General features: G+C 33.2%; 2 protein-coding genes and 1 non-coding gene across 5 annotated transcripts; all 3 read left to right on the plus strand.

The window, feature by feature from the left end:
• Positions 1–12,200: 12,200 nt before the first annotated feature.
• On the plus strand, positions 12,201–12,273 carry TRNAE-CUC. Its single transcript has one exon. It is a non-coding gene; the product is annotated as a tRNA-Glu (tRNA).
• A 2,287-nt stretch (positions 12,274–14,560) lies between these two features.
• On the plus strand, positions 14,561–21,111 carry LOC123916899 (probable phytol kinase 3, chloroplastic). 3 transcript variants are annotated; one of them, XM_045968476.1, is made up of 6 exons: positions 14,561–15,039; positions 19,253–19,320; positions 19,417–19,548; positions 19,949–20,064; positions 20,245–20,359; positions 20,825–21,111. In XM_045968476.1, exons 1-6 carry the CDS (start codon positions 14,677–14,679, stop codon positions 21,000–21,002), a joined length of 972 nt encoding a protein of 323 aa, XP_045824432.1. In that variant the 5' UTR covers positions 14,561–14,676; the 3' UTR covers positions 21,003–21,111. The 3 variants fall into 3 exon arrangements, with proteins under 3 accessions (XP_045824432.1, XP_045824431.1, XP_045824433.1); XM_045968475.1 differs by lacking the exons at positions 19,253–19,320; positions 19,417–19,548; positions 19,949–20,064; positions 20,245–20,359; positions 20,825–21,111 and adding exons at positions 16,417–16,484; positions 16,576–16,707; positions 16,929–17,044; positions 17,275–17,389; positions 17,714–18,102 and having other exon boundaries at positions 14,588–15,039; XM_045968477.1 differs by lacking the exon at positions 14,561–15,039 and adding an exon at positions 17,905–18,712.
• Positions 21,112–22,678: 1,567 nt separating this feature from the next.
• On the plus strand, positions 22,679–24,805 carry LOC123915118 (probable phytol kinase 3, chloroplastic). The gene is made up of 7 exons (XM_045966266.1): positions 22,679–22,760; positions 22,918–23,126; positions 23,465–23,532; positions 23,619–23,750; positions 23,852–23,967; positions 24,161–24,275; positions 24,621–24,805. The coding sequence occupies exons 1-7, from the start codon at positions 22,679–22,681 to the stop codon at positions 24,796–24,798; spliced, it is 900 nt and encodes a 299-aa protein (XP_045822222.1). The 3' UTR covers positions 24,799–24,805.
• Positions 24,806–25,977: the final 1,172 nt, after the last annotated feature.

Below are 25,977 nucleotides of genomic sequence, written 5' to 3' on the forward strand. Positions count from 1 at the left end.
ACTTTGTTGTTTAAGATATAACATGTACATCCAAACTGATGAAAATAAGAAATATCAGGTTTTCTTCCTTTGAACAATTCATAAGCAGTTTTGTTCAACTTAGATCTGATATAGATTCTATTTTGAACATAACATGCTGTGTTTACAGCTTCTGCCCATAAAAACTTTGCTACATTTGTTTCATGCATCATGGTTCTGGCCATTTCTTGCAGAGTTCTATTCTTCCTTTCTACAACCCCATTTTGTTGAGGAGTTCTAGGAGAAGAGAATTCATGCAAAATGCCATATTTTTCACAAAAGTTTTCAAAAGGTTCATTTTCAAATTCTCCACCATGATCACTTCTAACTTTTAAAATAGTGTAGCCTTTTTCATTTTGAATTTGTTTGCAGAAGATGCTAAACTCATCATAAGCTTCATCTTTTGTTCTTAGGAATTTTACCCAAGTCCATCTACTGTAGTCATCAACAATCACTAATCCATACTTCTTTCCATTGATAGAGACAGTTTGAACTGGCCCAAAGAGATCAATGTGAAGAAGTTCCAATGGTCTTGAGGTAGAGACAATGTTCTTAGGTTTAAAAGAAGATTTTGTAATCTTTCCTTTTTGACATGAACCACAAAGTGTGTTTGAGTGATATTTGATTTTAGGTAAACCTCTGACAAGGTCAAGCTTGCTAAGCTTGGAGATTAACCTCCAGTTAGCATGGCCTAACCTCTTATGCCAGATCCATTTTTCTTCACTCAAAGTCAAAAGACACATCACTTTTTGTTCATTCAAATCAGAAAGATTAACTTTATAAACATTGTTCTTTCTCAGACCTTTGAATATAATGGAGTTATCAGATTGTTTAGACACAGTACATGATTCCTTATTAAAGACAACTACATAACCATTGTCGCAAAATTGACTTATGCTCAATAGATTATGTTTGAGTCCATCAACTAACCAAACATCATTAATAGATAGGGAGGAATTACCTACTGTACCTGTACCTATTATCTTTCCTTTCTGATTTCCTCCAAAGCCAACAGAACCTCCTTCTTACATGGTTAGCTTGGAAAACAGTTGCTTGTCACCAGTCATGTGCCTTGAACACCCACTATCCAGATACCATGAATGATTCATGATACTTCTTTGAGTGATAGGCTGTATGAGAAACAACTTTAATCACTACGGTGGAACTCTTTATCACAGTTAATGATAAAGTCATCCCAATATTCTTCCTCTTCATTTATCAAGTTCTGATTGTTAACTTGAGAACTTGTCAGCCATTGGTCAAGGACATAAGCCCTTCTTCCTTTGCATAGGACTTGTTTCCATACTCTAGGTAGGACATATCCTTTCCTAGTTGGTAAATCTGAATGATACATAATTTCAGCTTTTGGTACCCATCTTCTGGGTCCACGCTTGTTAGTCCACAAATGCTTACTGTGTTGTTGAGTGTGAGAGAAAGATTTTGGTTTGGAATAATAACTCTTTTGAAAATGGTTCTTAGTTTGAGTTCTGTTATTATTCCAGGACTTGGATTGTTTATGCTCCCAGAGTTTGTATTTATCACCAGTCCATTGATTTGACTGGTTATATTTACTGACTCTAGAATCATAAATAACCTTAGTCCTATGTTGCCTCTGAGGTTTGAGGTTTGACTTTCTTTTAAAAACTTCTGAGCCTTTAGGTTGACTTTTCTCATGAACTAGAATTCCTCTGGTTCCAGAAGTTGAAGCCTCAGATTTTGAAACTTTCAGAACATCTGAACTAATACTGTCAAGTTCTGAATAGCTTTTATCTTCTGAGCTTTTCTTCCCAGATCCTGAGGAACTTGGTTCCTCTGAGTTGTCATTTCCCAAATCTCTCAGATTATTATCCTCATCTTCCAGAGTACCAAATTTCTTTCCTTCTTCACTCTGAGGTACAACATAGTAAACCCAAGATTTTCCAACCTTTTTGGGATAGGTCTTTAGCTTTGAATATGTTCTACCATATTCATAGCCAACTCCCTCTCCTCTATGTCTCATGACATTATAAACAAGATTAGCAGCTTTGCTCTTACCAAGGTTGAGATGCACAAACTGTTGAAGAGCCATTTCTTGCTCATCAGTAGGTTTGTGACACACAGCACAACCCTTTTCAAGATCATTTACTCTATTCAGAGTTTCTTGATATAGACCTTGAAAATGTTCTGCTTGTTCAGTCAGAGTGTTAAGGTTATCTTGTAAAACTTTTTGTTTACTTAACACTCTGAGATGTTTCTCAATGACCTTGTTAAGTGCAGTTATAAGTTGAGATTTAGAACAGTCAGAAAATACCTCATCAGTTACTTCTGAATCTGATTCTGATTCATCGTCTGAGTCTACATCTGAGTCAGTTGAAGCCATCAGGGCTAGATTTGCTTCTTCTTCTTCCTCAACTTCTTCCTCAGATGATAGCTCTTCAAAGGTAGCCATCAGACTCTTTCTCAATTTACTCTTGAATTGTTGCTTCTTTGAGCTGTATCTTTTGCTTTTGTCTTTAGCAGACATTTCTGGACAATCAGCAATAAAGTGTCCAGGCTTCTTACAGTTGAAGCAATTCTTCTGATCATCCTTTTTGCTGACAAAATTTCTGGAGCTGTTACCTCCTCTGAAATTTCTTTTGTTAAATCTGTTCCATTGCTGAAACTTGGTGAATAAAGCAAACTCATCCTCATTCATCTCATCCTCTTGACCATCAGCAGAAGATTCTTCTTCAATATCAAGAAGCTGAGTCTTATGAGCCTTAGAAGTAGTCTTAGTTGACTGTAAAGCCACTGACTTAGACTTCTTCTTAGTTTCTGAGTCAGCATCCAGAACCATCTCATGGCTTCTGAGATTGCTTATCAGAGCTTCAAGACTCAGAGTCTTGAGATTTTGAGCTTCCTCTATTGCAGTGACCTTAGGTCTCCAAGCAATAGGAAGACTTCTCAGAATCTTCTGAACATGGTCATAGGTTGAATAACTTCTCTTAAGAGCTTTAAGACCAGATACAAGGATTTGAAACCTTGTAAACATAGTCTCAATGTTTTCATCTTGTTGCATAGTGAAAAGTTCATATTGCCTTATCAAAAGACTAGCTTTAGCCTCTTGAACCTTTTCATTACCATCATAGGTAGCACACATAGAATCAAAGATAGATTTAGCAGTAGACTTGTTCTCTATTCTGACATAATCCTCATGTCTAATAGCACCAACAACAATGTCCTTTACTCTATGATGTTTTGTGTAGATTTTTAGGTTAGCTGGTGTGAGTAACTTTCTATTCTCCATGGACAACCTACCATGTTCATTCAAGTTTTCAAAAGTTACTCCCAACTCAACCAAATCCCACAACTCATGATCAATAGCAGTAATATTGCTATACAGTCTCTCTTTCCACCACTCAAATAATGAAGCATCACCATTGAATATAGGGGCTTTTCTGTTGCCACTATGTTCATGTGATTCATTACTTAAGTAGTCATAACCAAAAGCATTTCTAGGACCACCACCAGCTCCACTGGCCTCTTCACCGGTTGTTCTAGTGCTACTATCGTCTCCTCCAGACATAGTGTTCTCACAAGATCTTTACTGTCTCACTGTTAAGTGAAAGTAACAGACCAGGCGCTCTGATGCCAATTGAAGGTGTGAAAACACAAGAAGGGGGGGGGGGTTGAATTGTGTTTTAGCTAAGTTAAAACTTTTTCAAGTTCTTAACTCAACTACGTTAGCAGCGGAAAAGTAACACAATAAATAACAAGTTAAAGAGATAGAGAGAGAGATCACACAAGCAATTTATACTGGTTCCTCTCACAAAACGAGAGTAGTCCAGTCCCCTTGCACTTCCAAGGGAGTTCACTATAATCACACAAGATTACACCTGCTCAAGCACACAAGCAAGAGACTTCACAACTATGCTCAAGCACACAAGCTTAAGACTTCACACTTAAACACACAAGTTTAAGTTACACACTTAAGCACACAAGCTTAAGTTTCCTCAAGAAAAAGTAAAGTATATAAAAATATACAAATGCTCTTAGATGAACCTAAAGAGAGCAAATACAGATAGTACAGAGTATTTGGCTAAAGTGCAAAAACACTTGATAAGAGGTTCAGAGCTTGTATATCACAGAGTTCAGAGTTTGTTCAGCGCACGTTCAATTCTTGATAATTGTGTATGAGTTGCAGCTGATCCTTCTAGTATATATACCACTAGAAAAGAGTCGTTGCAAAAGGAGCCGTTGGAGTTGATAACCTTTTGTCTTCAAGCAGTCTGTCTTGATGCAGTTTGGTTGTATCCAAAACTAAGAAAGAGTTTCAGTTACTTTGACTACTGCAGAGAAGACTTTCCTTATTCAGCTAACAAAACTGAAGACCCACGTTCTCAGGTTAGGACAGACAAAAACAGAGGTAGCTGAACTGATCAGGCTTGAAAGGTCCTTTTCTCCATTGGTAGAAGAGTTGACTAGCAAAGGGAATCTTCACAGCTTTCAAAGAGATCTTCAGAGTTTGATGAAGCTTGTAGACAGACAGGAAGTTCTGAAGTCTTCATCCTCTGAACGTTGTAACCTCTGAAGTCCAACATCTTCTGAGCGCTTGTGAACTTCTGAGTTCACATCCTCTGAACTTCACTCAGGACTTATATGATGCTTATATCTGCGCACTTAAAATAAATTTTTAGTCCTTCCAATTGTTTATTAATACTTTGTTATCATCAAAACCTTTATAGATTTAGGGGCAAACATTTTTAAATCAATTTTGTTCCAACAGAAGTTGTGATTGCGCCAAGCCCACCAAATACATGCAGGAAAAGTGTTTGAGAAAGGTAAAGATAGCCACTTTTAAGCCAGTTTGTTAGACTCGAAAAAATCTGAAATGAAGAGACCAAGAGCCTGCCAAGGATTTTTGGAGGCTGTGCATTCTTTGATGCAATGAAGGAAGTGTTAGAGAATAGTAATTATATTATTATGTAAGGGTATGTGTGGTCTTTTCAAATATTTACTTTATATACTCTATTGTAACTCTTGTGTTTTCAAGTTTTGTTCATTCTATTGAAACCCTAAGTTCAAGGGTCTTTCCAGTGGCGGAGCTAGCCCAACAAGTTGGGGCGGGCCGCTACGAATATAAATCGAATATGCAAAAAAATTACTAAAAAAAGATATATCATATTGAGGGCGTGTCTAATATAAATATCTCAAAAAGAGTCAATAGGTGAACCATTACCATTTTCAATAAATAAATTTAAAATTTTTTAACAAAAGATTGATAAAACATGAATTTTTATACACAAACTCTATTTTAAATAAAAATTTGAGTCATTTTTTTCTCCAAAAAAATATACTTGAATACTTTCACAAAATAAATTACACATTCTAAAATTTTTATAAATATTAAACAATAAAACATTAGAAGGGATGCTTAAAAAAAATAAATTCAGAAGGATATTTGAATTAATAATTTATAAGGGAGAATTCTGGATCGTCCAAATAGAGGGGGTTTGAAACCCCCACAAATTGGAAACCTGTGAAAGAATTCTGGTGGTCCAAATTGGTGATTTAAACCCCCGCAAACTGAGAATTAACAAACTAAACAGACTATTTAGTGGGGGTTTAAAACCGCCGCTAAATAATATACCTATGAAGAAAAAAAATGAAAATCTTGGGGCGGGCCATGGCCCTGTCCAGCCCATGAGGGGCTCCGCCCCTGGGTCTTTCTCTATGTTTCTATATGTTCAATTTTTTTAACATGGTATCAAAGAGCTTGTTTGATTGGTAATAAAAGAAAGAAAATAAAAAGCAAGGTTGATGTATGCTTCCGCCGCTGCTTTTGCAAATTGAAAAAATATAAAAATGGGAAATTGGGTTTGCGCCGACGTCAATAAATTGTTTTGTTTCTCGTTGATCAACAATTCAAAGTTTGGTACTTTATTGGTACTGAATCATTGTATTTGCATAATTTCATGTTTGTTAATGAGTATAATTAAAAAGGGACACTTGAAGTTTTACTGGTGGTATATGTGATTCATTGGATTTGATGTTGTGGATTTATCTTTGCGGGTATTTGGTTAGATTTTTAGTGTTTGATTTATTGTTAGTTGATTCATCTTAGTATTTGATATGGCTATGACTCATTCTTTGGTTGCTCCTCTCCCTATTAGTTCTGGTATTGATTGTGTATATTCATATGAGACTACTTCACGAGTATTTGATCTTGCTACGCAGTTCCAAAAGTTTCTTGCTACTCAGCCACATATGCTACTTCTGTCATGTATATTAAAAGTTTAACCCCGTCTAATTTACCAGTATCTCTTCTTCTATATAGATCATTGATTCTGGAGCATCACATCATATAAGATTCGGTTATGTTTTCTTCCACTCATTGTTATGTGCAGGATACACAATCTGGGAGGTTGATTGGGACTGGTCGTAAACATGGGGGACTTTATGTTTTGGATGAGCTGAAAGTTCCAGATACCGCAACCTCAACTTCTACTTCCACTATTAATGTATCATCTTTTCGTTTGAATTTATCATCTTCAGCATGGCACCATTACTTTGCCTTTTATTTGTTCCTCCTTGCAGATTGCTGATTTGTTCACGAAGACACATTCTATTAAACGTTTTCGTTTATTGAGAGAGGATGTTAGAGAATAGTAATTATATTATTATGTAAGGGTAGTGTGGTATTTTCAAATATTTCCTTTATATACTCTATCGTAACTCTTGTGTTTTCAAATTTTGTTCATTCTATTGAAACCTTAGGGTCTTTTTCTATGTTTATATACGTTGAATTTTGTTAACTGGAAGGACTCTTCGTGAGAGTTACATCAGGAAGAAATATCATTTGGGGCCATGTTACGATGGTGCAACACTTTTTTGGTTATATGGCAACAACTTTAACACTGTTTTTGGCCCAAAAAGTTATTGTACCACCTTTCATCCCATCTCAAGTCAGTAAAATGTAACAAAAGTAGAGGGAAGAAAGATGATATGTTTCTATAACACACTGATAAATTGAAGTGTTTTCATATACTCAGTATAGTTTAAAAAATTAATAAATTAACAATTATTTCATAAATAAAAAACTTTTCTCGGCTATTTTCAAGAAATAATTTCATAAGAAAAATCATAATATTATTGTTTTTGTTAGTAGTGCACAATGTTATTGTTTATATACTGTACTAATTTTTTATATATTTTTCATAAAAAGTTTTTTTTTTTGACACATTTTTTCATAAAAAGTTAAATTTTATTATCTTGACAATTTAATTTTGATAAGTAATATTAAACTAAGATAATTTTTTAAAAGATAGACTAAAAATCCCTTCATAAAATTTAGCAATTAATTCAAAAATCAAAGATGTATACCTAAAATTTTCAAATATATCGAATACATTCGTAATTTTGAAATCCCAATACAGAGAGTCATCTAATTTTATTTTATTTTGGTAAATAGAGTCATCTAAATTTATACCATCGAAAATATTCATAATAATTTAGGCTTTTATTATATATTAATTAATTGATAACATACATGAAAAATGAACCTCTAATTTTATCAATTTTTTTATAAGCCATAATTTTATATCATAATCTTCATATATAATTTGTCCCTTCAAAGTTGTTCCACTTCATATGCCTAGGAAATCCCTCCTCCTAGCCATCTTTGCATCATTTGCCTCTTTGATTGTCTTCAGCTGCTCCAATTCATTCATCAGCCTATTCAACTCAGCTGAATAATTTCATCCCATCATCAAAAATATAAATCATTAATTTAAATCACCAGGAGAAAACCACAAGAAAAGTTAAAAAATGGGTATATTGATAGTATATTTAAACAGTTGTTACTCATTAAAAATTATAGATAAATTAATATATTTTTGAAATGCTAGAAACATCAAAATTAGACGTCAATTTTAATTATATTTTTTCGTCTCTAAACACCACTACAAAATTTTAAAATAAAGACGAAAAAAATTTAAAATTTGTCTTTAATTCATCTCTAATTTTCGTTGTTATTTCTATTTTATTCGATTGTGAATTTTCTTTATAAATTCAACAAATTTTTCTAATAGTGTGTTATGAGAATCACGTAGTATTAAAGAAAGAGATTAAAAATTACCCTTTTGAACCTCCTCATTTGAAGTAAGACTAGACAATGTTTTTTGCAATTCATTACGTTCTGTTTGAAGCACTGATCCAATTTTTTTGTAATGTTGGGTCAATGGAGCCTCTTGAGAAATTATTTGCTGCATAGTTAATTAAAGATTTTAGCTCATAGGAAAATTTCAATTTGTGAGTAAATAATAATATACACATATGGGTGTGATCAATGATCATAGAATTACCATTAGGTTGCAGTTTTTTTCTTCAAGATTTTTTATGTGAGTTGTATTTCTCAACCGATATGATCTCGCGTATTCTCTATTCTTTTCGCGTCTAGAAGCAAGAAAAAAAAATGTAGATCAAATATCATATATTGATAGAAAAAATTGTGTACAATGCTACACTATCTAATAATTGAGAAGAAATTATTCACCAAATGAAAAAATTTGAGAAGAAACTTTATGTATTTTTTTCATTTATCTTCACTAGTGTTTATAAATTCTTGGTTAAATTCCTTTTTCAATTCAGTGTGACATGCAGATGTTAATGTAATATAATTTAGATTTTCAATAAATTGATCCAATTTAACTTAATTCTATAAATCTTGGTTTTTATGCAGCAAGATATATTGAAAAGCTCACCCCAAGCACAAGAAATGCAAGGGAGGCAACAAACAAACTTAATTCTATAAATCTATCCATTCTATCCTCCTTAATAAAAACAAAACACCCATAGATGATATCAATGGGAGATAGAAACAAATGAAATATTAATGACGCTCATATTATTATTTTCAAGTTGTCTAGTGACTATAAATTTCACTCTTAAGGTGAAGAAATTGAGTGTTCGGAATTCGAACTCCGATCCCTGCATATATAATGCATTGTCCTTACCAATTAAATTAAGTTAACGAGGACTAATCTATAATTATTCCAATAAAATTATAGATTAAATTAAAATTTGGTCAATTTTACTAAAATTGTATTGAACCATTTAAATAAAGAATTATTTATATTTTTGACAAAAAAGAATTATTTATAAGATAGTAAAAACATTGTAATAATATTTAAAATAAGGGATTAAAAATCAAACTCACCTTCTAGCAATACCATTATGATCAATGACTGGACCATCCCCATGAGGGTTTGGGATCCCATGTTCAGCAGCAGGCATGGCATTGGCCATAGTAGGAACAGGCACATCAATCCTATTTTCATTGATTCCATCTTGAAATCCAGCAAATGTGTTGTCACCCCTTCTGTTTGAGTTTGATGATCCTTCCATAATTCCTTGAAAGCTGAATAACCTACAAAAAAAAAATTTAAATTAAATCTCAATTTTAGCACTAAGAAACCAAAAACCATTGTTTGTCTTAGGCTTGCTAGATTTTTTTGATGATTTATATGTACTTACACTAATAACAAGATAGCAAACATTGACAAAGATGAGTACACAAAGGAGAATTCTATCCAACATATATATATATTGATGAAATATATTATTTTATTTTTTAGATTTATAATGAAATACTATATTATTTGTTTGACCAACATTTGCACATATACAATAATAATTTAATTATCATTAATTATCTTCTTCTTTTTTTGCATTATTTTTTTTCTTCTTTGGTACAAAAATAAACATAATATTAAATAAATGTAATATAATACTTAGAAATTATAAAGAAATTATCTATGCAACTTTCATAAAATGTGAGGAATTAATTTATTTCTTTGACCAACTGTGAGTAATTAATTAAAAAACATTAAAAGGTAATTTATTAAATAGAAAATATTTAATGAAAAAAATTGTATAGATGCTGAGAATATTAAATATTGTGCCACATAGGTTTTCCGACTTGTTGATGACAGTCAATTATATGATATTTTTAGTAGTAATTTAGGTAATTTTAATAGGAGTGGAAGCCCAAAAGCAAGCAAATACCCAAAAAAGTGAAGTTACTTACCCATAAGCAATAAAAGTGGAAAAGGCAGCAAAAAAGGGCAAAAACGTAATAAACAGCGCGCACCATCGTACCCACGATGAGATCCGGCGTGGCGCGATGAGAAAGCGGTTTAAATTGAAGAAAATCTGCAACAAATATTTCTCATCGTACCACGATGACTTGTCATCGTGACATGATGATGCCGACAAAAGCACGCAGAAAATCCTGAGGAAATCTTCCATCGTACCACGACATGATCCATCGTGGCCACGATAAGGCAAAATTACACGTCATTGTGGCCACGATGGGTGCGATGGACGCGCAGAAAAGCCAACCCAGATGAAAAACTATAAATAGAGTCTTCCTCCTCCACTAATATTCATTCACAAAAATATTCAGAAATATTCAGAACATTGAATATTCACTCTAGAGTTAGGAGAACTCTAAGGAGGAGGCAAGGAGGCCAAGGAACTCCAAGGACAATAAGGTTCTTTTCTTTCCGTCTTTGTAATATATTTTTCCTAGATTAGGTGGAGTCGGAGAACTCCCTTATAAATGCTTGGTTTTGTATAATTTGGGTATAAATTCAATTGTTTCTACTTTCAAACTCTTTTATCGTCTGGTTTTATATTTATTTTAATACTGATCACATTAGAATAAAATCTAATGACCTAGTGGATATCGCATAGGAAACGAAGCTAGTAATCCCGAACGAAGGACGATGTGTTATGGCCAAGATGAGACCAGGGGCGTCTCCGGGTTTTAGGAGACCCTGCGCAAAATATAAAAGTGGCCTCTTAATATAAAAAATTTATTTTTTTTATAAAAAGATTTAAATTGCGTATAATATAAAAAAAATTATTTTTATTCTTGTAAACATATAGATTATCAATATTAAACCAATTGCATCAAATCAAATGGGATAAGAAATACAAAATAATTATCTTTGTATATAACGTCAAAAAGGAACCTCCTAATCTGAGTTTAAATTTTATGGAAAGATTAAAATGGACTAAAACTATATTTCCGAGTATAGATAGCTAATCTATTGATACTCATATGATATTATATGAACATTAACAGTATATAACTATTAGTTTAGGGTCTAAAAATTAATCTATTAATATACATCTGATATTTTATAGGTATAAATAATATATAAGTAATATTATAGGACCTCAAAATTTGGAACCGAGGCCCTCAAATTTTTGAGGCCCGATGTCGTCGCACACCTTGCACATGTGTGCAAGCCGCCACTGGATGAGACCATTAAATTCAGTATACGAGGTCTTAGTATAGTATTAGAACGAACGATAATTTCTACATGAGCAGAGTTAGGAATAGTTGGAGGCACACGTGACAGCTTGTGACACATGGAGCCTTAAAGGTAATGATATAAACGTTTGTAACAAAAAAGTGGAACCGGCGGCAAGAATATTTAAGCAGAGTAAGGGTAACCACTAACTAGGCTCTGAACAGTTTGTAATAGAAATAGGGAACGAGTGCTTCTAAACCTATTTTTAATAGCCTAATTCCTGATAGGGGGAAACAAGGGAATAACCACCAAGCAGGAGTAAGGGAGGGATCCGATCACACTTAACCATCCCGCATGGACACACACACCATTTACTTTCCTGCAATTTACTTTTCTGCTCTTTAATTATTGCAATTTACTTTTACCCGCACAACTATCTTCATACACCAAAGCGAATGCAAATTCATTCCTAAGCGAAACTAGTAATTTTGGCACAATCCTTGTGAAGAACGATAAACTTATCACTTTATTACTTGATTGCGATTATGTGCACTTGCAGAATCACCATCACTTGTGTATGGAGTTATGTGTCTGACATATTCTTCGACGGATATTAGTCACCAATAAACAACGATGAAAGTTTCATACCTAAAATATAGTAAACCATAAAAATATGATAGCTAACAAGTGTGAAAATTGACACAAAATATAATTTAAAGAAATGTTTTACTATTATTAGAGTATCATTTTTATGTTTTGATTATTAATTTATCAGAATATTATTTAAAAGTTTAATAAAGAAATAGTTTTATATTTAGAATGGTAAAATGGAAAAAACTGAGTCTAGCGCGAGAGTTAGAAAGGATCGGTTAAATATAATTATGTTTAACAGTAACATAGCAATCCGTTGTAGTCTAGTTGGTCAGGATATTCGGCTCTCACCCGAAAGACCCGGGTTCAAGTCCCGGCAACGGAATTTTTATAGTTTTTTTTCGTATTTATTTGCTTATGCTTACTCATAAATTAGTCTGTGTAAAAACGCCAAAGCTAGACCAACATTGTGTTTTTTTTTTTTGACAAACTAGACCAACATTGTTGATGTACACAGACAGAGAACAAAAGCAGAAGTAAATTATTCATGTTTCCCTCCTTACTCGAATTTTTATTATTTTGTTCTTTTTTAATTTCTCTTTTTTTTTAAAAAAAAAAAAGCCAAACATATATTAAATCAAAACAATTAAAGTATAACAAGTGTTTACGGAAGAGTACTTGGATATGATAGTAAGAGATCTCTTTTGACTTAATCAGAGATTATGGGTTCGAATTCAGCCCTAATTTCTTCTCAAGAGCTAATTCAATTGTTTTAAAACCAATATTGTAAAATTTACCCAATCTACACAAACATTATAAAATTGATTAACACTTACTTGTGGGTCAAAAATTAAGTCCCTTTTTGTTTAAGTCCCTTCAACAAAAATGTAATTGAATTTCTGCATAATGGGGCATTTAGAAAAACCTTTTTCGAAAGTAACGAGCTGAAAACGTTTTCCAAAATAATTTGCGCAACAGATTCCGAAATAATCTTAAGGGCAAAACAAGAATTTTGAAGGGTGTGGGAGAATATGGAGGGGGAGAGAAAAATTCTAATTTTGTGTTGCTTAATGCTCTTCCCAGGGAACGTCTTCGAGTTTTTGGAGGCTCTGTGCAAAATATAAAAGTGGTTCTTTAATAAATAAAAAAACATATTTTTTTTATTAAAAAGAACCGTCGTTGATTTAAATTGCAAATAACATAAAAATATAATCATTCTTGTAATTAACATAAAAAAGATTCGTAGTCTTAACAACAGGACGTCTCCAAAAAGTTGAAGACCATGTGAGATTATTAAAAGGGTCTTGTTAACATGTGCCCTAAAAGAAATTAAATGCTTCAAAAGTTAAAATGCACAAATTAGCTTTGAATAATTTCTATTTTTGTTTCCTCTAACATGCGCCTTAAGGGCACATGTTAACATTCTCCATATTAAAAATATGTCATAATAAAAGAAACAATGCAAAATTAGCTATAATGCGTCTTAGAAACAATACAATCTCTATTACACGCTTCTTCATTTGATAAAACTATAGTATAACAATTAGCTATAAAGCGTCTAAAAAATTTATTCACAATAGAAAAATCTCTTTTAGGACATTTTGTAACTAATAAATCAATCTTTTAGAATAAAGAGAATCTCAAGTATTTGAACTCCACAATTTCTCATTTCGAAGCATGCAATCCCTAGTTTTATATCTCTCATTTACTAATACTACTACCCCATAAAAAAATTATAGAGACCCCTATTTTTATGAGGTCTTATGTCGTTGCACATGTCGCACATCCCCAAAAGACGCCTCTGGCTCCTCCTTTTATATTCCTTCTTCTTCCACTTTCTCTCTCTCTCCCCAATAACCTCAAACTCAACCACAGCCCTTCTCTCGAGTTCACCTTCTCCATTTCTCTTTTCTTTAAAAGTCAAACATATATTAAACCAAAACAAATCAAAGCATAAGTAATGTTACTAAGAGCACTTAGATGAGATGGTAAAAAATCAGCTTAACTAGAGATCTTAGATTCAAATTCAGTCATGGTAATGCAGCAGGGTTAAATTCTCTTGACGAAGTGTTTTGCCACTCTTTATGGTCCTACTTGACTCGAGACATTAGTCTCTGCAGTTGCACGTCGAGAATATTTGACTAATACAATAAAGTCAAGAATTATGTTTTATTCTTTATTAATCAACGTATTGTGTCAGTTTTATAAATCAATTACAAATTAACAAACACATGCAAATGTAAGAATTTTTTGCTAGTTTCAATAAAAAAATTATATTGTTGTCTTCTTTTTTGTTAACCCTCCGACTTAAAGCGAAGTAAAACTTAGTCAATAATTGTTATCTATATTGAGGTGTGACGGATAGTTCAACTGGTTGAACGAGTTGAGCTAAGGGGTTCAGGCTTCAAGTCCAAGTCAATAATTGTTATCTATATTGGGATGAGATGGATAGTTCAACTGGTTTCATCGTCTCTATTTATAAATATATCTAGTATCATCCGTAAACTAATTTCTACAGTTGTGCGTAGAGAACATCTACCACATTTACCAAGAAAAAAAAAGTGTGACTTGTTGAGGTCCAAATTGGTAATTTACATAGAGTAGTTGTTGTGAGTTGTGTAGATAATAAACCTAGTCATTGTGGACCAAGTCCTAGTAAAAACTCAAAAGAGACAAAAACACTTTCTATTTCATTGTAATAATCATCTACCAATCTACCAATGAATGAGTGAATGGTGAAAGCAAGATGTGGTAGTTAACTTCTCTTCAATTCTTCACAATCCCAAAAATGATCATCAACAACATCATCATCAACAACATCAAATTTGACTCAGTTACTCGTGTTTCTTCTTCTTCTTCTTCTTCTTCTTCTTCTTTCCCTCTTCTCCTCACACAATTCACACCCATTTCACATTCTTCTCCTAATTTTCTCTCCAAACTCAAACCCATTTTTCCTCTCACTTCTTCTTCTACTTCCTTATTTTCTTCCACCCCATTACGCTCTCCTTCTAGCCGGAAACTTCCATCTGCCACTATGCTCCACCATGACCCTCTTGTCTCTGATTTCATTGCAACAGCTATCTCTGGTGTTGTTGCTTCTTCTTTCCTTAGATTGTGGGAAGAAACTGCAAAACGTGGACTTTTTGATCAGGTCAGTCTTAAATCTTCAAATTTCGAGTTTTTATTGAGATGGGTTGTTTTTAATTTAACTTAAAATGGAGTTGGATGGTTGATGAGTGAAATGTGGAATTTTCACTTATAGGGTTTGTTGGAATTTTGGAAAGACAATTTTTTTATGCAATTTATTGTGTTCTAGTGAAGTGTTTGTTGAATTTCTAGAATCATAAGTCCTGTGAAGGAACTTTAAGATTAAATTTAAAAGATGTAAAAAGTGATTTGGATTGACACTGAGTTTGACAGAATCAAGATGTGCTACCATGATTTTGACGGATTTGGATTCTCTACATTCGAAAGTCCTACATTCACTTATAGTTAGTGCAAATATGCTAAGAGAGATAGTATGGTAGGTGGTAATGATAAAATTTACTTAAAAAATAAACTAAATTTAGGTGATTGTAGGAATTTTGAATGTAGAGAATCCAAATCTGTATCGGTGAATGTAGGATTTTTGAATGTAGAGAATCCAAATCTGCTTTTGACAAAAGCTATACTTTGTAGTAGCTACAACAGAATCACTTGCTACTATGATTTTGTTAAACTCATGGTAATTCTAGACATCTGGTTAGACTTTCTCTTTCTTTTTTTGGTTCGAAGATGAAGTGGCAATCGCCACCAGAAACTCACACACAACAGTAAAATCCTGAGTGTGAATTTGGGTGAAAGCAATATCAGCATTTTCCGAGCTAGGCCTGACAGTGACAGAACAGTTAGACTTTCTTTAGTTGCTGACTTTTTTTAAAAGTAGCTTAGAATTTTTCATGCTTAATGAGTAATGTCTGATGAAAAATTCTTAGTTTCTGAGTTTCTTTAAGATTGTTGCTGCCATTTCATATGTAAAGAGTTGTACACATCTATGTAGCACTCATTGATGGCGTGTTCAGTGTCTTACACTGAATTGCATACATGGTTACATTCAATTACTTTCATATTACTATTGTCTACATGTCAATACCAGTGTGTGTCCGGTGTCTTTGTTAGTAATTCATAGTTGTTCATTATTTTGGTTATTATTCGTTGTGATTTAACACTTAGTTTAGATAAGCTATTCAACAAGCACTTCTATAGGAAAAGAAAAATTGAAACAATCTTGTAATAATCACGAGTCTTCTAAATAATAGCTTCCTGCATAAGTTGCAACAAGCTTTTATACATCAACCTTTGTTACTTAGGAACCAAATACCTATATCTGATGAGAAGCTTCCATAAGCTAGAAGCTAATCTTAACCGGGACTTAGTGCTATCTTTCTAAGAGGATAACATTTGGGTTTTTGCTTGTTACCATTATATAGTTGCTGATTTTCTGTTTATTTGAAAATATACAAAATGCTAATTAAATTTTTGTGATCAGAAATTGAATAGGAAACTTGTACATATAAGTATTGGGCTGGTATTCATGCTCTGCTGGCCACTATACGGGTAATTGTATTGTATAGCTTATGGATTATGAGCATGTTCAAAGTTCTGTTACAATGTCCTTTGTTCAATGACCTTTCTTTGATTATTATAGTACCGATAGATGGGGATCGTACTTTGCTGCTTTAATTCCGGCTCTCAATATTCTTCGGATGCTTGCTATTGGACTTGGAATATGGAAAGACGAAGGCACAGTGAAATCAATGAGCAGATTTGGAGATTATAGGTTGCAAAATTGAATATATTAATGCCAGTGAGAATATTTGAACATCTGACGTGACTATAATAGTTAGCTAATTTTACAGTTGATTCTGTCAAGAAAATACATATTTTACTGTCAGATGGTTAAGTCGATGCTGATCAAATGAGACCTGATACAAAATTGAGTACATATCTTTATTCTATACATTATTTCTTCTTTTGGTCTCATAGTTTCCTCTGCACCAGGGAACTTCTTAGGGGACCATTGTACTATGCTGCAACTATTACTTTAGCAGCCATATTATACTGGAGAACTTCGCCTATTTCAATTGCTGCAATCTGTAATCTGTGTGCTGGAGATGGTAATAATACTTCTCAACGAATTACTTTTGATCCTATTTACTGCAATTAGGCAATATTTTATACTTTTAGCCATGCCATAAGGTAAGCATTCCAAAATCTTAAGTTGTTGTATGAAAATACATAAACGGTTTGATATCTAATAAGCTGCACCGAAAGGAGCACAGAAGCCTTATCATGTGAATTCCTAGACGAACATGATTTTACCGTTGTTGTTATTATACAATTTCAGGCATGGCTGACGTTGTTGGAAGGAGATTTGGTGGTAAAAAGTTACCTTACAACAAAAACAAGTCCTATGCTGGTACAATTGCAATGGCATCTGCTGGATTCTTGGCTTGTGTTGGGTAACTATCTATGGACTTGTATTACTTTTAAATTTCACTTCCATGTGATAACTTAACTTAAATTTCACATCATAATTTTAACTTGAAGCTAGAATTTAGAGATTTTGCCTCTACCTTAAATTTCTAGCTTCAAATTTGTTAACTAATTCACATTTACATTAATGTATCCAAACATAAATCACTTTACATTCAACTTGCTTTTTGCAAGAATCAAGTTTACAGAATCAATTCATTCAAAATCAATTTTTGTTACCGCAGAACCAAACACATACTTAACAAACATCCTTTAATCTATTTCCTTATTAACAGTTAGTGATTTGTCAGGTACATGTGGTATTTTTCCTCATTTGGATATATGGAGGGAAGCTGGACAAAGGTTATAGGTTTCCTAGTTGTGTCTGTTATCACAGCAGTTGTGGAATCCCTTCCTATCAGCACAGAACTTGATGATAATCTCACAGTGCCCCTCACTTCAATACTAATAGGAAGTATAGTCTTCTGATATAAACCATATTGTAATCGTAAAAAGTAAGTTACGGATCAGTTCCAATTTAGTTAGAAAGTTAGGAATTAGTTCCATATTGGTGGTTGTAGTGTATTATTATTATTATTTTAGATTTTTGTGTAAAATGACTATCCTCCACCCGCTATTTAGTCCTTTTGTTAATTTGTAAGAACTAATTTGATACTAATCGATATAATTCAGAGATTCATTCTTTTGTTTGTGATATAATTCAACGACTAAATTGACGGTAAATTAGATACAATTTAGCAGGAGGACGCCAAGGACCAAGTTGCTCGGCATAATTCAAAATCATAGTATTTGTTGTCTATCCGCATGTTTCATGATATAAATGCCCGAGTCCTACAATTTCAAGCTGCAAATTAGTAATTTACTCAACAAGATAGGTGGGTGTAGTTGCTGTCATTTGCATAAAACCAAGTCGTTGTGAACCAAGTACTAGTAGTAGTAATAACTCAAGAGACAAAATGGAAAGTGAAATGGGGTACACCATCAGATTTGACTCAGTTACCTGTGTTTCTTCTCTCACTCTTCTCACACACTTCACACTCATTTCCCATTCTTCACCTAATTTTTTCTCACTCAAACTCATTTCTCATCTCACTTCTTCTTCCTCCTTATTTTCTTCCACCACAACTACTCCATTACAGTCTCCTTCTCGTCATAAACTGCCATCTGCTACCATGCTCCACCATGACCCTTTTGTCTCTGATTTATTTGCAACAGCTATCTCTGGTGTTGTTGCTTTTTCTTGCTTAAGATTGTGGGAAGAAACAGCAAAAAGAGGACTTTTTGATCAGGTAAGTCTTAATACTTCAATTTTGAATATACATTTATGTAGCCCTGATTGAAGGTGTGTTTAGTGTTTGACACCGGATAACATTTCTTAAATCAATACTTGTGTCGTTTGTCGTATCCAGTGTCCATGTGTGTTGCCAAGTTGTTCATTATTTTGGATATTTTTCATTATGATTTAACACTTAGTTTAGATAAACTAGTATTCAACAAGCACTTATAGGAAAAGAAAATTTGGAATGGTAGCTTTCTGCATAAGTTGGAATGAGCTTTTACACCTCAACTCTTTTAGAAGCTCCTTTATCTGACTTCTCTCTTCAAGAAACCATAAACTTCAGATAGTTAGGAACTAAATAACTTAGCTTGTGAGAAATTTCAGAAGCTAGAAGCTAATCTTAACCAGGACCAGTGCTACTGCTATCTTTCAGAGAGAGCAGTTTTCGGTTTTTTGTATGTTACCATTACTTAGTTATTGATTTACTGTTTTTCTAAATGTATATATTCTTCACATATGCATAATGCTCATTAAAATTTTGTGTGTTTAGAAATTGAATAGGAAACTTGTACATATAACCATGGGGCTGGTATTCATACTCTGTTGGCCGTTATTCGGGTAATTGTATAGTTTATGAATTATTTTATGATCCTGTTCAAAGTTATGTTACAATTACAATGTCCTTGTTGATTGACCTTTCTTCGATTATTGCAGTACTGATAGATGGGGATCTCTTTTTGCTGCTTTTTTTCCGGGAGTCAATATACTTCGGATGCTTGTTATTGGACTTGGAATATGGAAAGATGAAGCCACAGTGAAATCAATGAGTAGATTTGGAGATCATAGGTTGCAAAATAGAATACATTAAATTGTTATATAATTTTACTGTTAATTCTGTGAAGAAGAAGACATATTCTACTGTCAGGTTGTTAAGCTGATGCTTATCGATCCAGACATGATACAAAACGAATATTTTACTAATTTTTATCTGTAAGACTAAACCATCAATTTAGTCTCTAAAGTATATATAAATAATCAATAGTCTCTTTAGTATATGAAATCCGTCACTTTAGGGATTAAAATGACAAATTTCATAAACTTAAGAGACCGAGTTGAAGAGAGAGTGATACTTTAGAGACTAAATTGAGGGCAACACTATTTGGTATGCTGCTGCTGATTGATAATTGAGCACATGTCATTACAATATTTCTTCATTTGGTCTCACATTTTCCTCCTCACCACCCAGGGAACTTCTTAAGGGACCACTGTATTATGCTGCAACTATTACTTTGGCATCGATAGTATACTGGAGAACTTCGCCTATTTCCACCGCTGCAATATGTAATCTGTGTGCAGGAGATGGTAATAATGATTTTAAGCTAATTACTTTTAGTCCTGTGTACTGCAATTTTTCAATGTTTTACATTTTTAGCCATGCAATAAGCAAAATATTCCAATATCTTAAGCTGCTGGATGAAAATACGTAACATTTTGATCGTAAAAAAGCATGACGTTATCTTTGTTGTTAATATATTATTTCAGGTATGGCAGACGTCGTTGGAAGGAGATTTGGTCGTAAAAAAATACTTTACAACAAAAACAAATCCTATGCTGGTTCAATTGCAATGGCATCTTCTGGATTCTTGGCTTCTATTGGGTAACTATTTTTGGACCTGCATTACTTTCTTTTAAACTTCCCTGCTCAAAGTTGATTTTGACCAAATCATGTGCAGAGAAGCTTCAACAAAATCGATACGGACCATTCAAAAAGCTTAAACAAACATTTCTTAGGTCTTATTTGGATAAGCAACTTAATTATGTGCTTATAACATAATCGCTTATCATATAAATGCTCATGTATAAATGATTTCTATAACAAGATAGAATAACGTCAAACTATTTTCATAAAAGCTATAAGCTGTTTTCATAATCTATTTTGGAGAGTTTATGAAAATAAGCTGAAAACAACGTATGGACATGTCATAAGTTGTTTTCGTGAGCTCTTCCAAACAACATCACAAGTACTTATAAGTTATACCCGTAGATAAGCAAATAAGCTCAAATAAACCAATTCAAATAGGTTCTTAATCTATTCCTTTATTAACAAGTAATGTTTTGTCAGGTATATGTGGTATTTTTCATCATTTGGATTTATGGAGGGAAGCTGGAAAAAGGTTATAGGTTTCCTAGTTGTGTCTGTTATCTCAGCAGTTGTGGAGTCCCTTCCTATCAGCACAGATCTTGATGACAACCTTACAGTTCCCCTCACTTCCATATTAGTAGGAAGTATAGTCTTCTGATATTGTAATCATAAATTTAAAGTTCGGAATTAGTTCCATATCGGTGGTTGTAGTGTATGTTCACCGCAATTTGCATGGTTTGATTTGCAATTATGAAATTCACTCACTATTTTGTGATTCCGCGGAAAATTTGATTGTTTTGAATACGAAACTAAAAAATGTTGCTTCTACTTGGAAGTTGTTTACAAACATTGAATCAAACAGGCTTACTTTTGCTACAAACCTACTTTTAAAAGAAATTCAGCATAATTGATTCTATTACATAATTACTTATCAGCAATTCTGCATCCAATGCAGTTTGAAAAGTTGATTCCTCCTCTATCTGAATGCACAATTGTAGAACATGAACAAAAAGGAAATACAAACAGATTTTAACCTGACTATTGTTTTGATCTTTCATTTTTGGCAAATGGAAAGTTATAATTTGGACAGTTCAACCTATCTCAACATTTTTTTGAGAATTATTTCTATGTTGATTTGAGGAGATTATGAAATTGTGAATAGTATGACTTTAAAATGAAAATCATGCTTATCCTATTACATGTCATATTATCCATATAATTTTGTTGTTTTACAGACTTTCCAAAATATGCTTTGATTGATGTGGAAAGTGCAAGTACTTTTGTTGGAGGAAGTTAGATAACATGGACAAATCATTGGTACATTTTCACATGAGTATATGACATCTTATCACATGTGTAAATTATAGAATGGACCACCATTTGAATGGTTCAGCACATATGACATTACTTGCATTTTAAATCCGATTAGTATGCAACAAACCAATGAATTGATTCAAGTGGTAAGAGATTTAAACCTCCTAAAAAAGTGATCAGAGATTAGTTACTACTAAATGATGGTGGAAACTTCAAACACGTTAACCGAAAAAATTGTGACTAACTTTATGGTAAACATGAAATATATAAGTGATGATCCATAATAGAATGCCTCAATTGTCTTATTCCATTCAATATCAAAATATTGAGAGAATTTCTTCCTCTGTCTCGTATAAGTGTCTCTTTTGCAATATTTTTATGTCTTAAATTATTTGTCAATTTAGCAATTTGAATCCTCAGCAGTGGCAACCTCAAATATGAAACTTAAATGGATCAATTGAAAGGCCAGGATCCAGTAGCAGGCATCGCGGCAGAGGTTGCCGCTGCTGAGGATCCAAATCCTCAATTTAGAATATCAATCCAACATTTATTAATTTTTTTCACTTATATACTCTTATATTTCAATTCATTTAACTACTCCAATAACCACTATTAATAAGGACATTTTAATAAATGAAACTTTTTGTTACTGAGATCAACGCAACTAATTATTTGCAAAACTCAAATGAAACGCATAAATCGGGAAGAGTGTTGGATTTATAAGAGATGTGACTCATTAACTTAATGCCTTAAGGTTTTGGGTTGAAATGTGGCGTCTCCCTCTCTTGTGGTCCTGTAGCATTTGACCCGATGTTTATCTCGAGTTAAATCTCACATCGACTATGAATGAGAAGAATGTTGGATTTATAATAGAGGTGACTCGTTAACATAATGTTTTAAGGTTTTGGGTTGAGATGTCTCTTGCCATCCTGGAGCATTTGACCTGATATATCAGTCGAGCTTCCCCAGACTCACCAACAAAGCCGATACTTTTTGCCCTTTAGCTAACAACTATCGATAATGAACGAAGCAGTCAGTCGCGTAGACACTCCTGCAAAGACTCACTTGGTTTGGTATTTGACTCGTTGTCCTAGGCCCCTCTGTTTGGCCTATCGACCTTAAGGTACTTGAACATCAATTGAAATCTTCTTGTAGTAAATATCGTAGGGAGAGTAATTGTTGACGTGAGCAAAAAGTAAACTATATATGTGTTGTGAACGAACATATAGTAAGTTAGTTTTTCTCCATATTATTAATAGCAGCAGCTAGAGGCTTGACATATCGTTGGAACGTCCCATCTGCCACCATCACATTAAGCTTCGCATATCGTTGGAATGTCCCATCTGCCACCATTCTCCACCACGACCCTATTATCTCTGATTACGTTGCAACAACTATATCTGTTGTCGTTGTTTTCTTCTTCCTTAGATTGTGGCAAGAAACTGCAAAACGAGGACTTTTTGATCCGGTGAGTCTTAACATGAACCAGATGAGTTCCTTTGAACGTCTGTTCAGACATGGTTACATTCGATCCATTTTCTTAAATTATTATAGATGTGTGTCAATATCAGCGTCATGTATGTGCCATGTCTTTGACAATGTTTCGTAGTTGTTCATTTTTTTTGGTTATTACTCATTGTGATTTATTTGAAAATGTGACTATCATAGATAATTCTGCATACGATAGACGAATGTTCAAAAACAAAATTAGATAAACTATGCAGATATAGCTGTTGTAATAATGTTATTCTGAACATATATTTTGTACACATATGCAGAATTCAAATTAACATTTTTTGTGTTTAGAAATTGAATAGGAAACTTGTGCATATAACCATTGGGCTGGTATTAATGCTATGTTGGCCATTATTCGGGTAATTGTATAGTTTATGAATTATAAACATGTTCAAAGTTCTGTTGCAATGTCCTTTGTCGAATGACCTTTCTTCGATTATTGCAGTACTGATAGATGGGGATCGTACTTTGCTGCTTCTATTATGGGAGTCAATGTATTTCGGATGCTCGCTATTGGACTTGGAATATGGAAAGATGAGGCCACTGTGAAATCAATGAGCAGATTTGGAGATTATAGGTTTCATTGTTGAATACAGTTATTTATGTGAAAAAATGCATGATTGATTACATGTTATTACATTATTTCTTCATTTGATGTCACATTTTCCTCCGCGCCAGGGAACTTCTAAGGGGACCATTGTATTATTCTGTAACAATTACTTTGGCATCCATCATATACTGGAGAAATTCGCCTATTTCGATTGCTGCAATATGTAATCTATGTGCTGGAGATGGTAATAATACTTCTCAGCCAATTACTTTTAGTCATATTTACCGCAAAGTTTTACACTTTTAGGAATGCCATAAGCTAAGTATTCCAAAATCTTAAGTTGTTGGATGAAAATACATTAACGCTCCAGCGCAGAAGCCTTATCTTGTGACTCCCTAGAAGCACGTGATTTTATCGCTGATAATATACTATTTCAGGTATGGCTGACGTTGTTGGAAGGCGATTTGGTGCTAAAAAGTTACCTTACAACAAAAACAAGTCCTACGCTGGTTCAATTGCAATGGCTTCTTTCGGATTCTTGGCTTCTATTGGGTAACAATCCGTGGACCTGTATTACTTTCTTTTAAATCTCCCTTCCGCGCGATTACCTAGTATGCTTTTAACTAGAATTAATTTGCTTTCACAGTTGATTCTAATTTGAAGCTGGCGATACTTTGATCTTTTGCCCAAAGAACCTAATTTTAGTCTGAAATTTATTATTTAAGATTCTTTTTTTCAGATTCATTGAATAATTATGAACAAGATACATTACTTATTCAATGAATATGAAAAATGAATCTTTGCTTATATATGAGATCAGATGGAGTAAATCATTTTCATCGTCATAGAAAAAACACACGCGACCAATTCTCTTATTAACAACTAGTGATTTGTCAGGTACATGTGGTATTTTTCATCATTTGGATTTATGGAGGGAAGCTGGAAAAAGGTTATAAGTTTCCTAGTTGTATCTGTTATCTCAGCAGTTGTGGAGTCCCTTCCTATCAGTACAGATCTTGATGATAATCTCACAGTTGCCCTCACTTCCATATTGGTAGGAAGTTTAGTCTTCTGATTCTGATATAAACCATATTGTAATCATATTCATAAACATTGAGTTAGGAATTAGTTCCAAATTAGTTAGAATGTTAGGAATTAGTTCCATATTAGCATGTTTCGATTTGAATGTATACTAAATTTTTCCCGTATCTTACTCCCTCCGTTCCATAATATAAGAAAAAAAAATATTTTCACACTTATTAAGAAAAGTAAAATATGATAATTTTAATGATGACTTTTTGTGTTTTTGTTGAAATAAGTTTCATGGAAAGATGTGAAAAGAGAATTTATTGGTTATTGATTATAGGAAAAAGAAGAGAGAGGATAAATTAAGTAAAAGTCTCTCTTGAAAATGATAAAAGTAAGTTTTTTTATTTATAATTTGGGACATGCAAAAGTAATTTTTTTTGCTTATAATATGGGATGCGAGCACATCTCGCTATGCTCCATCGTATCTGCCCACATGACATTGTTTATTAGACATATCCAAGTGTCATTTTCCTTTTGTAAAAAAATAATCCAACTGCCATTTTCCTATCACATGTCACACATAAATGTTCATCTTGTCTCGTTACACTTTAAAAAATTTAAGACGGGGTCTTCAATATAGATTTGAAACATTAGTTATTTAATTAATCTAAAAAATAAATATTTGCTTATAAATAAAGTTGGAGAAGTATTATATACCGAGTTTCCGAAAAATATTGTGATTGATAAGGAAAGTGCAAACTACAAGTGCATTCGTAAGAGGAATTTAGGTAAATCACAAAAGAAAAAGACAAATTTAGGTAACTTGAACAAAATCGCCGTTACCCTTCTCCCTCAATGTCGGGTCTCAGACCGAGTACCTCGAGGTTGAAGAATGAATCCTCAACCAAGTGACCTCTCGGAAAACAGACAAATCACTGTTACCCTTGTCACATTAGCATATGACATCTTGTCTCCACATATATAAATTTAGTATTGACCACCATTTGATATGGTCCAGAGTAGATTGTGAAATTAGCACCCTCAAAAAAAAAAAAATATGACTTGTTGAAGATAGTTATTGACATGTCAAAATTGTTCGAGTACCAAAGCTCAAATACATTCCTTATTTGGTTTTACTCGTACAAAACAATTGTTCGAGTAAAACCAAATAAACCCTTCCACATACTTTCTAACTGGCACACCTATATGATAAAAGGAGACATAA

The sequence above is a fragment of the Trifolium pratense genome, linkage group LG3 (genome assembly GCF_020283565.1).
Source record: "Trifolium pratense cultivar HEN17-A07 linkage group LG3, ARS_RC_1.1, whole genome shotgun sequence".
Lineage (NCBI taxonomy): Eukaryota > Viridiplantae > Streptophyta > Magnoliopsida > Fabales > Fabaceae > Trifolium > Trifolium pratense.